Source organism: Mus caroli, chromosome X (genome assembly GCF_900094665.2).
Source record: "Mus caroli chromosome X, CAROLI_EIJ_v1.1, whole genome shotgun sequence".
NCBI classification, from domain to species: domain Eukaryota; kingdom Metazoa; phylum Chordata; class Mammalia; order Rodentia; family Muridae; genus Mus; species Mus caroli.
In genome coordinates, this window is record NC_034589.1 from 29,823,067 (window position 1) to 29,837,683 (window position 14,617).

General features: G+C 42.9%; 1 protein-coding gene across 1 annotated transcript; it reads left to right on the forward strand.

Annotated features, from left to right (window-relative positions):
- Positions 1 to 4,415: 4,415 nt before the first annotated feature.
- On the forward strand, positions 4,416 to 12,526 carry Pgrmc1 (progesterone receptor membrane component 1). The gene is made up of 3 exons (XM_021153310.1): positions 4,416 to 4,838; positions 8,356 to 8,511; positions 11,237 to 12,526. Exons 1-3 carry the CDS (start codon positions 4,511 to 4,513, stop codon positions 11,338 to 11,340), a joined length of 588 nt encoding a protein of 195 aa, XP_021008969.1. The 5' UTR covers positions 4,416 to 4,510; the 3' UTR covers positions 11,341 to 12,526.
- The last annotated feature ends 2,091 nt before the right edge of the window (positions 12,527 to 14,617 follow it).

Sequence of the window (14,617 nt, forward strand, 5' to 3'; positions counted from 1 at the left end):
TTCTATTCGCCACATAAAGCAAAACTTCTTTCCCGGGTCTGGAAAGATGGCTCCGAAGTTGAGAGCACTTGTTCTTGCTGAGGACCCTAGTTCAGCTCTCAACACCCACATGATGGCTCACATCAGTCTGGAATTCCAGTTCCAGGTGATTCAGCATCATATACTGGTCTCTGTGGGGACCTGGCAAGCACATCGTGCACACACATAAATGTGGACACAATACTCATAAACATAAACTAAAACAAAGAAATATTTTTTTAATTTTAAGAACTTACTTTCTTTATGCCATTCCCCTTCCAGAAAGACATTGATCTGAATAGCAAATCTCTGGCCCACCATACAAACGATTCCTACATATTTTTTTTTAATAGTACTTACCTTGGAGGAAGAGGAATGAAGAGTGTGAGGAGAGGGGATTTATTTTCCGCTCTGTTTTTCCATAGTTTGAAGTCTAACAGTCTTGCTATACAGCCCAGGCTTATCTTAAACTCATATCCTTCTATTTCTACCCAGAATCTGCTGGGATTAAAGGTATGTGTTGCCAAGACTAGTCCATAATTTTTACCTTTGAATAAATATAACTTCGAAAAGTTCCAACAGGAGATGTCTAGAGAACCTAATGACTTTCTTTCTTTCTTTTTGTTCTTTTTAAACATAGTGCTTGTATTAGAAAAGAGTAGGTCAATATGTTGTCATTTGAAAGTACTTCTAGTGTGATAAAATAAAATTTGTATGTGCCCAAGTTTCATTTTTGTTATTGTTTTTATTTTATACATTTAAGTACTTCTTAAGCTTGTAATAATGAACATGTATAAGCTTTATTTATTTATCGATTTATTTATGTATAAAAGTAAACCATTTTCCCCAATACTTAAAGTGACTTGTGCATCTGGGCAGTAGTGGTGCATACCTTTAATCCCAGCACTCTGGAGACAGAGGCAGGTGGATTTCTGAGTTTGAGGCCAGTCTGGTCTACCGAGTGAATTCCAGGACAGCCATGGATACACAGAGAGACCCTGTCTCTAAAAACAAAGGAGGAGGATATATATATATATATATATATATAGAGAGAGAGAGAGAGAGAGAGAGAGAGAGAGATGGAGAGGGAGGGAAGGAGGAAGGAAGGAAGGGAGGGAGGAAGGAAGGAAAGAAGGAAGGAAGGAAGGAGAAATGCCACATGCACCTTGTGAAAAATTAAGAATAACATTATTGTGTCTCCTTTTGGGCTTCCCTTTATGTATTTTTAGGGATATCATCTGTCTTAGTCAGGGTTTCTATTCCTGCATAAACGTCATGACCAAGAAGCAAGTTGGGGAGGAAAGGGTTTATTCAGCTTACACTTCCACATTGCTGTTCTTCACCAAAGGATGTCAGGACTGGAACTCATGCAGGTCAGGAAGCAGGACCTGATGCAGAGGCCGTGGAGGGATGTTACTTACTGGCTTGCTTCCCCTGGCTTGCTCAACTTGCTTTCTTATAGAACCCAAGACTACCAGCCCAGAAATGGTATCTATCACCCACAGGGGGCCTTCCCACTTGACCACCAACTGATTAAATGCCCCACAGCTGGATCTCATGGAGGCACTTCCTCAAATGAAGCTCCTTTCTCTGTGATAACTCCAGCCTGTGTCAAATTGACATACAAAACCTGCCAGTATACTGTCGAATTCACACTGTATATAGTTTTTCATGCTATTTTCTCCCTGTATACGGAAACATAAACATTTCCCCATGATGTGATGATATTTGAATAATCCAACTATGATTTATCACAATATACAGTGAATTAATTAGCCACTTTATTTGAACTTGAACATTTGGGTTGTGTCCAGAGTTTCCATTTCAAAAATGAATGTTTGATGAACATCTTCCTAATGAAATCCTGGTCTTCATTCTAAGCAAGATTGATTCCTAGAAGTGGATTACTGGGACAAAAATTCTATTGCTAGAAGCAGGTTTCATGAAAACACTTATGGCTAACAAAAACTTATGCTGATGTTGATGTATGGGAGCATCCTCACTTTCCTACCAGCATGTTATTCGTTTCTGCTCTTTATACCCATCCTATACAAAGGTGGCAGATGACGATGTTATTTCCATGTATTTCTTAATTACTAACAAAACTGAACATTTTATATGCTTTTATTCACCACTGATATTTCCTCATTTTTCTCCATTATGACTAGAGGATTTCTCTAGTGATTTTCTTTTCTTTTCTTTCTTTTTTTGTTTCTTTCTTCTTTGCCACATGGTCTGTGAGTGTGGTATGTGTTTGAGTATGCAAACACATGTGGTATGTATTGAGTATGTGTGTGTATGGGGGGTGCACTTGTGTGGATGGCAGAGGTTGGAGTATAGTGTATCCCTTAATTACCCCCCACCTTAGATAGCAGGGCAAAAGATAGTCTAGTTAACCTGTTGCCCACTCTCCAGCTCTGCATTAAAGGCTAGCTGCCAAACCTCCTAGCTTTTATATGAGTACTGGGAATGGCGAAGCTGGTCTTCCACTTGCATGCCAATGTGTTTTGCCCACTAGGCCATTTCCTCAGCCTCTTAACGATCTTCCTATCAGTTAACATGAACACTGAAAGATAGATTCTTTTTTTTTTTGACCATATTAGTTTCAAATGAAAATTTTTTCACAAGTTTATTATTTTTTAAGAAATATCTTGATGGAACACAGGGCCCCCAATGGAGGAGCTAGAGAAAGTACCCAAGGAGCTGAAGGGATCTGCAATCCTATAGGTGGAACAACAATATGAACTAACCAGTACTCCCGGAGCTCGTGTCTCTAGCTGCATATGTGTCAAAAGATGGCCTAGTCAGCCATCATTGGGAAGAGAGGCCCATTGGTCTTGCAAACTTTATATGCCTCAGTACAGGGGAACGCCAGGGCCAAGAAGTGGGAGGGTAGGGGAGTGGGTGGGGGAGCTTGTGGGGGACTTTTGGGATAGCATTGGAAATGTAAATGAAATAAATACCTAAAAAAAAAAGAAGAAAGAAATATCTTTGCTGCTCACAGTACTCTGTGAAAGGGATAACTGGATTCTAACCTGAGCTGAGTGCTCTCACTTTGAGCTTGTTTCATGATGATTAAGTTGAAGAGTTTTGACAAAAGATCTGGAGGGGCCGGTTTAGCTAATCCTAAATTTAGCTCTGGGGGAAAAATGTGTGGGCTGGATATAAAGAGTGTTTGACTCATTACACTTTAAGAAGATGGGGGGGGGCAGGGATTACAGCAGTCTTTGCCAAAATTTTTCAGAATTTAGCCAATTCTCTGCACAAATCTCTTGCATGTAAGTGGTGGTGGTAAACTATGTACAGGCAGGATTGTATGGAAAAGTTGTGCCCTGCTCTGCAGATGTGTGCATGGCTTGGTTTTAATTATTCTCCTTTTTCTTCTGTTACCCTCTCCCAATTACAGTTTTTTAAAGGGGCAGCCAGATTAGGTCTCTGAAAAATAGGCACAATCCTTGTTCCATAGAGGCCTGCTCCCGCGTAGCCTGTTTGCACATCAGAGGCCTAGGGATCTAAAAAGATAAAATCTAGGATCCTTCCAAACTCCAGCGTTTATCAGGTTGCTGTAACTTGCAAGGGTAGTTTCCACAGACTTCAAATAGAAGAATGCTGTCAAGCAACGAAACTTTGAACATTATTCTGGTATTTTTATAGAAAAAAAGGCTCAACAACAGAATGTCAGTTGTTGATTACTGATGCCTTGTGACTAAACATAATCGATGATTTCATAAAGAAAAAAAAAAACTTTAAGAACAAACGCAAAATCTGGCGATCTGAGCTCCAGATTTTATAGAATTGACTGGCTGTCCTTTGGGTGTTAGTCCCACAGCTTTTGGGCAAGAATTGGAGGAGAACCATCCCAAAATGGATGTTCGAATAGTCTAGGTCTGTAAGGTGAAAAGGAGTTGAAGGCATGATATTAGAGTATCCCGAAACAGCTACCTGGCTCTAAGGGTACGGCCCAGGGAGAGAGTATAAGGGGCATTAAAATAGAAGCGAAGCAAGAGAAATGCGACCTCATTTTAACTGACGTCATTTGCCTCGAGGAGCGGGCCCTAAAGTCAAGGCTTTCCCACAGGGTCGGCGGGAAGCTATCCACTGTACCCAAGAGACTGAGCTGTGTGTCTGCGAGCTGCTCTATGATCTGAGGGTGCCCGGAAACCGGGGCAGAGGCCCAGCAGGTAGAACAGAGAGGTGGGCTGGGCTCGGTGGCCCTGGTTGACAGAGCGGTTGAGGGAGAAAGACCAAGACCCCCGAGGCTACATAGGGGGCCCGAAGCAGAGGCCGAGCCAGGCCCGAGCAGGGCGGGGCGCTTAGGTGGCCGCGAAGGGCGGGGGCTTATAGGTTCCGCCCCCTCGGAGCCCCGCCCCTCCCGAGCTTTTCTTCCTCTGTCAAAGAACGCTGCGCGCCACTGTTCGCTGGGAGGGCGGAGGAAGCTGTCTGACTGTTCCGGAGCTCTGCCTAGCCGAGCCCAACCTTTGCTCCAGAGATCATGGCTGCCGAGGATGTGGTGGCGACTGGCGCCGACCCGAGCGAGCTAGAGGGCGGCGGGCTGCTGCACGAGATTTTCACGTCTCCTCTCAACCTGCTCCTCCTGGGCCTCTGCATCTTCCTGCTCTACAAGATCGTTCGCGGGGACCAGCCCGGTGCCAGTGGCGACAACGACGACGACGAGCCACCCCCGCTGCCCCGCCTCAAGCGGCGCGACTTCACCCCTGCCGAGCTGAGGCGCTTCGATGGCGTCCAGGACCCGCGCATTCTCATGGCCATCAACGGCAAGGTGTTCGACGTGACCAAAGGCCGCAAGTTCTACGGGCCGGGTACGGAGGCAGGGCCAGGGGGTCGTGGAGACAAAAGAGGGGACCCTGGCGTGGGAGCGGGGCGGAAGAGAGGCCGGGGGAGGTGGGGCGCCCCCGTGGGAGGGTCGGAGGGAAGGCGGGCGGCAATGGGTGCGGGCCGGGGGCACGAGGCTCTGGGTGGGTGGGGGGGGGGGGGGGGGGGGGGGGATGGGATGCCCGAATGAGGCTGAGCCTTGGAAACCGCGGGTGGGAGGGACAGCGAGGCCCGAAGCCCCGGGATATTAGGGAACTTTTCGAAGGTAGTGGGCTTTGAGGCGGGGGTCCTGAAAAGAGGGGGAGACTTCGGATTTGAGGGGGAAAAAATGAAGGTGTCTCCAGAGAGGCCCAGACACTTGAGAAGACGTGGAGGCCGATGACGCCGGAGGAGCCATGGTGGAATGTAAGGGTGTGTAAAGAGAGAAAGTGGAGAAGGGGATTAGTGTCAGGTAAAGCAGCATTGTTCCTGGAGGAGAATGTGTGTGTGTGTGTGTACACTGTGTGTGTGTGTGTGTGTGTGTGTGTACACTGTGTGCATGCGCAGTGAATGTGTGTTTGGTGTACACCGTTTGTCTGGGGGGTGGCGCTTGGAATGTGACATGTGTTAGGTATGTCTTTGGTATGTGTATGTGCGTGCAGTGTGGGGTGGACTCAGGCTGGAGGATGAACAAGCGACCAAGCTTGATTGGATGCATTAAGAGAAGAGTGTGTGGTGAACTATGGTAACATGGTGAGATGGTCAGAAACACCATATTTAGTGTATGATAGAGTGGGGAGAATGGGAGGTGGAAAAAATAAAATGAAATGAAACGGGGGTAGGTGGGAGGGAGGGGTGGAAGGGTCCTGAGAAACAAAAGGGTAAGGCTGTGAAGCCCGATGGGTGGGGGGATTTCAGGAAAAGCCAACCAAGGGGAAAACAAGAGATGGACAACTCCCCAGAGATGAGGCTTTTCCAAACTGGTTTGCCTATCACAATCACCTGATGCTTATGAAAATACAGATTCTTGGCCTGACCATCCATAGCCACACTTAGATCTCTGGGGCAGGGAAGAGGGCTAAAAAAATCTACATTTTACTACTCTGCTGTAGGGAATTTGGGAATCAGCCAGATTTGGAAAGCCCTGCTTTCTAGAACATTTAGAGAGGAAGAAGAGGCTTTAGCTCTCCCAATATGGATTCCTCTAAGCACCAGGAACTCGGGGGTGGGGGGGGGGGTATGTTCACATGCTCATTGGTCTGAGAGGGAAGACTAGCCAGCACTAATCCAAACCAGACATGCCCACTCCGTTAAGTCTCCAGAGTCCAGCCAATCAAAATCACATGTGCCAAAGGCTTTTTAGTGAACTCTCACCCTTCGTTTCTGCTTTCAGACATTTTAGAAAATTACGTTCTGTAGGCATGTGAGGGCAAAATAATTGGAAAACTACATATTATTTGTCACTGTAGTCACACATTATCCATAAACAATGGTGTGATTACCCATAATTATTAAGCTAAACCATAAAGTAATCAACACAAATGCACGAGGCCTCGTCATCTGGTTGTATTTGCTAAGTCATCACACGGGGATCCTCCGTGCTTTCAGAGAGCACAGCTGGAGTCAAGCAGTCTCCATTCTAACCAGGTGGGTTACAGTTTGCAGAGTCATTCTGCCGGATATCGCTGTGTGTACGGGAACAGCTACAACTAGGAGTCAACCAGCACTCTACATTTTGGCCTTGCTGTTGTCCCTGACCAGCTGTGTGATCTAGTGCAACGCCTTATGGTCTCAAGGCCTTAGTTTTCCCTCTGGGAACATAAAAAGACAAGCACGCCCCCAATGTGAGGAGGCCAAGGAACACTGATAATATCATAGTGGAAATATTTTCTGTTACAGAGTACACCTAAAAGTGAAGCCATTTGAGTGTCTAGTACTCTGTGTACAGCACAGTCGTAGGTGCTAGCGAGTAGCAGTGAGTGAAAAGCACAAAGCACTGCTCACCAAGCATCTAGTTAATATGCTTTGTAGTGAACAAAATATATTCTCTAAAGACTATTAATGTTTGCCTTAGATCTTGTTTAAGTATGCATTACCAGTCCAGGGACTGTAATTTCTAAAATGGTAAGAGTCCAAACCAAAACTTTGACTTTGTTTCCAAGCAGTAGGTGCTACTATTTCCATTAGCAGTATATATTTTGTGAAAAGCATATGAATTTTGTTCTTTTTAAACCTTCTCTAGTGGCAGCATGCAATGAGGACTGAAACCAGCCCCTATTTTAGAATCTTAGTTGCATTTACAAGATGATCCTAAGGGCTTGAAGTATATCTCAGCAGTAGGGTGCTTTCCTAGAATATGCAAAGCCCCAGTCCTACAAAAAATGGATTTTAATATGTTAGAAAGAAAAACAGTTTGGTCGTCTAAAGTTTCAGATAACCACAGTGTAATGAAATACCAGCCATTCCTAGTTAGTATGATGATTTTAATGTCAGAGTTGCTATCTAGCCTCCTTTTGGGAAAACGAAGCATTGTTTAAAGTACCCCGAATTCCTTTCATTTGCTTGTGCAATATTTAACTCTAAATAACCACGTTAGGTGTATTCAGATTGATCCACTGTCCTCAGACAAAAGCTTGCTATGATGTTATACATAGTAGCATTTTTCAGGTTTTAGGAGATTATTTGAAGGATTGCAGCCGTTTTCAGTGAAAATTTTAGTGTTTTCACTGCTGTTTACACTCATTTGTATGCTTACACTTAATAATAATACCAAAACTGATCTCCCTTGTTGTGAGTTCTGATTTAAATAAGACAGTAAAGGTTATATAACGTAGAGAGGCTTTTGAACCACTGGTATTTGTAAAACAATTGCTCTTGCAGATGCCTTAGGGTTCATGTCTTGCAACTAAAGATCATTTAAAACATATCAGAATATGTTGATAAGAAAATGTTTTCATTTACACATTAGTGGTTAGAAACTGTAACTTTGACTGTCTTGGCTCAAGCACCCAGAATAAAGCCAACCTGTAGATACAAAGTCTTTGAGCTGAATTCTAACCCATGGAGTGTATAATCGAACAATCCCCATTAAGGCCACCGTCAAAAGAATTACTTGAGCTTATATTAGCTATGTGCAGGACATAGATTTCAAATGCTACACATCTTTATTTCATTTTACTTACCGAAGTGACAGTAAGTCTGTCAATGCCCTTATGTAATGATCAAAGTGTATACGTGCAGCTCAATCATGGAATGTGAAGCCAGGAAGTGGTGGACTCCTTTAATCCCAGTACTCAGGAGGTAGAGGCAAATGGATCTCTGTGAGTTCAAGGCTATTCTGGTCTACAAGAGTGAGTTCCAGGACAGCCAGGGCTACACAGAGAAATCCTGTCTCAAAACAAACAAAAAAATTAAAAGGAGGCTTTCGGTGTTGAAAGCAAGGAAGCCATATTCTGTTTATGTGAGCCAAAGAGAAGTGTATTATCAAGTAAAGAATCTGTCTTTGGTTTCATTTTGTCTTTAAAGAGGGGCCATATGGGGTCTTTGCCGGAAGAGATGCATCCAGGGGCCTTGCCACATTTTGCCTGGACAAAGAAGCACTGAAGGATGAGTATGATGACCTTTCTGACCTCACTCCTGCGCAGCAGGAGACCCTGAGTGACTGGGACTCTCAGTTCACTTGTAAGCATTGCTTTATATTTTGCCTGGATCAAATTTCTACCAGTAATGCAGATTTATGATCAAACAATAGTTATTACTAAGCACCCTGAAATCGGGTGCATTTTGATAGGCTCCTGAATCTTGGACAGGTCAAGTTCGTGGCATAAAGGAATGGTAGCGGTGCTGAGTCACTTACTATGATGACATACCAAGTTTTCTTGATGTGTGCATTTTTGCATGAAGGGATATAGATTCCATACTAGCATTTGAGCATGTAGAGAAAGGACAGTGGGCCTCTTGCCTACAGGAAGAAAGATTTTCATAAGCTCTGTCTTGTCAAACTTACTGTTTAAAAGCAGCCCACAGCTCTCTTGAAGAATGGGAAACTTGTGTTCTGCCAAACAGCTTCTCATTGACTCTGATTTAACCTACCTATAAATTAGGCCTCACCTATAAATGCTGCTTATAATCTGCCCAGCAAACAATGGTGTCTGCATTGTTTTTAAAGAAAAAAGAAAGACTTGTTTCAGACTTATGTATGTATGGGAGGGAGGGTAAAGCATTTACAGTTAGGGTAGAAATTAAGGGGTGAAATTCAAAGCATGAGACTGCAGGAACAGGCTTCAGCCAAACCTAAGTCCCAGGGGTTAAAATGATCATTTTAAGTTTACTTCCCTGGCACACATCTGAACTTATAATAATCTTTTCCAGATTTTATGAAATGTCTGTGAGGGGGAGGCTTTTAATTTCCCTATCCCCACAATCAGTTTGAGTCATGCACACTCTTTTTGGTTATATCCAACTATCTTCTTCAGAATAACCTGAGAGGGCTCTTGGTTAATAATAAGCCAGATGCGACACTACCTTTTGAGTTTGGATCTTGAACAGACCAAGTACAAGCATAGCTTTCAAGTCAGGACGCAAATCTTTGGACTTTGAAAACAGCCCAGCTACCTAACATAGTCACTAACATTTGCCCAAGATGCCTGTGTAATCATAATCTTCTATATGAAACTAGTGAGTTATGCTTTATAATCCACAAAGCTCTGCTCTAGAGCTTTCTGGCATCAGTGGGGAAAAGGTGGTTTTTTTTTCTTTTGCCCACAATTCCTTTCACCTAGGCCTAACCCAGCCTGTTGTGACACCCCAGCTACACTCAGAAATCACTGTGGATTCCTCTTAAGCAGGTTTCCACTTGACTTTTATTTATCTTGCACAGTCCCAAGCCACCCCCCCAACACACAAACACACTTTATACTATGTTCAAATAGGGAAGTTTCAGTTGTTCCCAGCGATTATTTCACATAAAAGCAGCTTTAGTTACCTGTTTAGACAGGTTGCTTACTCTCATTCCTCCCCATATCAGAAAAGAAATGTGCCTTAACCCTGCATTCACTTGATTATAATGGAGCTTGCTAATTCTGACTTCACACCTAAACCTCTTGGCTACAACATCTTCACTCCCTTCCTAGACCCTTGCCATTCCTTTAATTACCCATAGCCTTTTCCCATGCTGAAAAAAAATGTCTTCTGCTGTCCTGCTGATGTTCTTAATTCCAGCCCATCATGGTCTAACATCCTCCAAGTTGCCCCTAGCACTGCTTCAGCTTTCTGTCCCTCCTGATTCTTTTTTTTTTTTTTTTTTAAAGATTCATTTATTTATTATGTGTAAGTACACTGTAGCTGTCTTCAGACACTCCAGAAGAGGGCGTCAGATCTTGTTACAGATGGTTGTGAGCCACCATGTGGTTGCTGGGATTTGAACTCTGGACCTTCAGAAGAGCAGTTGGGTGCTCTTACCCACTGAGCCATCTCACCAGCCTCCCCCTCCTGATTCTTGTCTGGTACTAATTTCTCAATTCTGGCCCGGGCTCTGGCTCTGGCTCTCCTGTCATGTGGCCTTCTCGAGTGGCTCCCTTTTTGCAGTCCTCATTTTGGTTTGCAGGCTGTCCAGATGTCACTTCATTAATGGATGTTTCCAGCTTTCTTTGAAGCTGTCTCATATCCTTTTACTTTAATTCTAGTGGGCTTACCCTACTCCTGGCTGTGGTTCCTTCACATCTGCCTCTGCATACCAGCCTCCTGGTCACCCTGCTCAACTGCTCTTACTGAATTCTGCCCTGCATAGTTGGGTGATAACATTGCTGGAGTGCTATTTTGCTGTGTCATTCTTTCTCTTACAAACTTTCAGTACCTTTGCCACCTATAGGCGAAGTTCAGATTTCTCAGGCTGGCTTTTCAGGTCTTTCATAATATTCCCACACACTGATTAGCCAGACTTATCTCCTACTGTTTCCAAATGCCAATTCTACTCCTGCCGACATGTTCTTACTGTTCCCGAGATATGCCCAGTCTTGCCTATGTGCCTTTGAATATGTTTTCATTTTTCTGGAAATTTCACCCGACATCTGTCCATACATTTCCCAAAGTGTATCTTTCTTCCATGAAATTCCTTACAACCTCCCTAGCTCATAGTGAGGTCTTAATATAAATACTTCCCACAGAGGCTCAGGTCATTTTGATACCACCTGACATGGTTTGCTGCTTTATATTTTAACAAAACTCTTAATTCCATTTTTGGCAAAGAGTATGATATAATCCATTTATATCTATCAAGAAGCCTAAGACATTGCTGAGTATATTGTGTGGACCTCTCATAAATGCTTTAAAATGAAATGTAGTGATTCTGTTGTAAAGCATGAGAGTGACTGATTGTGTGGTGTTTTTTTTCCCCTTCTACTTCCAGTCAAGTATCATCACGTGGGAAAACTGCTGAAGGAAGGGGAGGAGCCTACCGTGTACTCAGATGATGAAGAACCAAAAGACGAGACAGCTCGGAAGAATGACTGAAGCATTCGGTGGAGCATATCTATTTTTGTATTTTGCAAAATCATTTGTAACATTCCAGTCTGTCTTTACAACATGGTGATTTCAATATTTAGAAAAGTTTTGAACTTGCTGTAAATTTTTTAAGTAACATCACTAGTGACACCGATAAAATCAACTCGTCTTAGAATGCATGATGTGTTTGTATGTCACAAATCCAGAAAGTGAACTTCAGTGCTGTCATGCAAATGGTAAAGCTATTTCTCTTCTATCTGTAGTTAGAACAAACTGAATTACAATTTGATTTTCCTGAGAGAGGGAAAACTTGGGTATTTCCACATACTGGTCAAAATGGTAAGTGCACACACACTGGTCAAAATGGTAAATGTCCTAAGAATGAAAAAGGGTCAGCGTCTAGCCATGCTGTATTGTAAAAACAAGCTCATTTTACCCAACTGACTTAACTGCATGATTTTTGTTTTATCTACCCCTAAAGCAAATCTGCAGTATTCCAAAATCTCTGGTATTGATTCAAACCAGAAGTCCAGTAACAAAATGAAAGCTCAATACTGAACTCAGTTAGGGCAAACCCATTGCCTGTGTTCCTGGACTGATTTCTCATCCGTGTCCCCATGTGGACACTCCCACACACAGTAACTCTCACACACACAGTCATTGACAGTTGGAACTAAAACAGCATCGGAAAATTCAAAGGAGAACTTTGCAAAAGAAAATGCTCTTGCTTGGAGCAGGGTGATGGTTATGTGGTCATTGACCAGATGTAAACTTTGAGCGGAATTACAGGGCAGGAACAGGTATGTGCTTTTCCAAAAGCCTTCACTGACATCTCTGAAGAATGAGAAAACACTACATGGCACTAGCTGGGTGAGTTTGAAAGGAAAATACATTCCTAAGGTAACACTTCAATCCTTCTGTTGTTACAAACTTGTAGTCACTTCAAAAGTAGTCGTCAGGCGTCTAGGTCTTGGATAATACTCTTTTGGTTAATACTAAACCTAGCTTAAGTAGACTCTACAGTTGTGTAAATTTGTAAAAGTATTATCTGAACAACTAGTGAGGTTTCAAACTCTTGTAATTGTAGTTAAATAGTCATTGTATTTTCTTGTGAGCTGTGTTTAATGGTTTTACCTCAAATCAGAAAAAAAAAAAATGAAGTGCTTGGGTCAGTTAATAAAAAGGTTTTACCCAATATAGTGAGGCTTTCATTTTTTAAACCTAAGAGCCAGGGGGTGGGGTGGAGGTGGGAGTAGCTATGCCATGGCTGATTCTGGTCATGTCATGGCTAGTGTACTCATGAACTCACAGCAAGATCAAACCAGCCAACATTCAAGCAGCAACTGAAGAGGCGTTCATAATCCCAAGCCACTGAGGAGCTATTGGGAGCTGATTGCAACTAAGGTAGGAACAATCAGTTTTCTTTGGAAGGGCTGCTAGTAGGTTCCTCATGCCTCAGTACCTTGTACCTGTGTACACATCCAGGCAGCACTAATTAGATGTGCTGGGGTAGTTTTCTAAAGACCACTGGGGATATGTTGGGGAGGGTCCAGGAGAGTTTAGATATGATCATAATACTTGGAATACATGTGTAAAATCCTCAGAAGAATAAATTAAACATTAATCAGATTTTGTCATTTCACTTTAGCTTAAAATTGAGTTTAACTTTTGGGTGTTAGACTTATGTGTAGGTAAGTTAAAGGCCTGCCTGAGCTACATAGTGAGAAGGAAGGCAAAGAAAACGAGAAGAAAGGCAACAAGTTGAGAAAGAATGCAGAACTGCTATATTGCGAACTCTCAAATCCTGCCTCAGAGTCCACTTTGTCATTAGGATGTCCCGTTACTACTGAGCGTTAGGGGAGTGTAGGGGGCTTATGGCAGGAGGAATGTGGCTTTTATTTTCCTTAAATATTTTTGAGGATTTCATACATACAGTGTTTTTAACGGACTCACTTCCCACCTTTACTCCTAACCCCCCTCAGATTCACTCCTACCCCTTCCCAACAGTATGTCCTCTCTTTCCATAACCAAGTTCAGTTTATGCTGCCAATACACTCATAGGCAAGGGGCTATTCACTAGAATGTGGTCAACCTACCATGGGACACGGAATGATTCGGTTTTGATTCAGAACAATCATTCACTTATTCCTTAATGTTTCACGAAGAGCTTGTGGAACCCAAAAAGGAACATTACAGCTCTAAAGTGCCCAGAGTTGAAGGTACAATCTGTCTTCATTATAATACTTGGAAGCAGTTCGTTACTTATTTTATGTGCAAATACATTTAACTCTTGAATGATTCTAAACTCCCTGGATTAGACTCCCCATTCTGTACTCATAGTTTTGGACATCTATAAACTTCAAGTTTCCCACACAACTGAGAGAATGAGATGAAATGAAATCCCATAGTACCAATTTTGCCACCATTTAACAGCACCGATTAAATGTGCTATGCCAAACATGGTGGCATACATCTGTAATCCCAGCATGTGGGAGGCTGAGGCAAGAAGATAAGGAGTTCAAAGCCAGCCTAGGCTACAAGTGAGACCCAGTCTCAAAAAGATGCACTGAGTGTTTAGCTCTAAACAGGACATCTATATTAACTCCACCCATCACTAAGGTTCAGGGGTTATCACTTAAGAGGAGGCAGAAAGAGCATAAAAGGCAGAGGCCAGGGGAAAATGCTGTGAAATGCTGTCTTCTGGACATGATATGGCTGTAGCATGCATTTGCAGCAGCTGTGGTTACCTGCGCCAAGACCAAGCCAGCCAAAATCCCAGTATAAATGATACGGATGACGTCCAGGCTCTACCCTATACTGAGCAGCTATTGGCAGAGATAGTTGCTTGGGGAGGGGAATTATTCTTCGAGGGTGTGGTCACTGGTAGGTTTCCCACGTTCCCACACATGTACATATGGGTAGCACTAACTAGACTTACTGGGCCATCAGAAAAAGACGACATTACCTTGGAAGGGGGTGTGTTAGGATTACAAGGGGAAATGGAGAAGTGGAGGTGGGGAACAGATAAGAGCATATTTCGTTGTATATGTGTATGAAATTCTCAGAAATAATGTTTAGATGTACTTAAATAAGAATGATTTTGAGTCTAAATGTGATTTCAGTTTATCCACAATGAATAAGAAACAGGCTTTGGTTCCTTTAACTCTGACAGGTTCAGTTCCTATCATAAAAGTGAAGTAGAGTTAAAATATTTAAATGAGTTGGAAATGTTAAGGGTGCGCATTGATCTACCCCGGAACAATGATCAGTCAATAGTCACTATTGT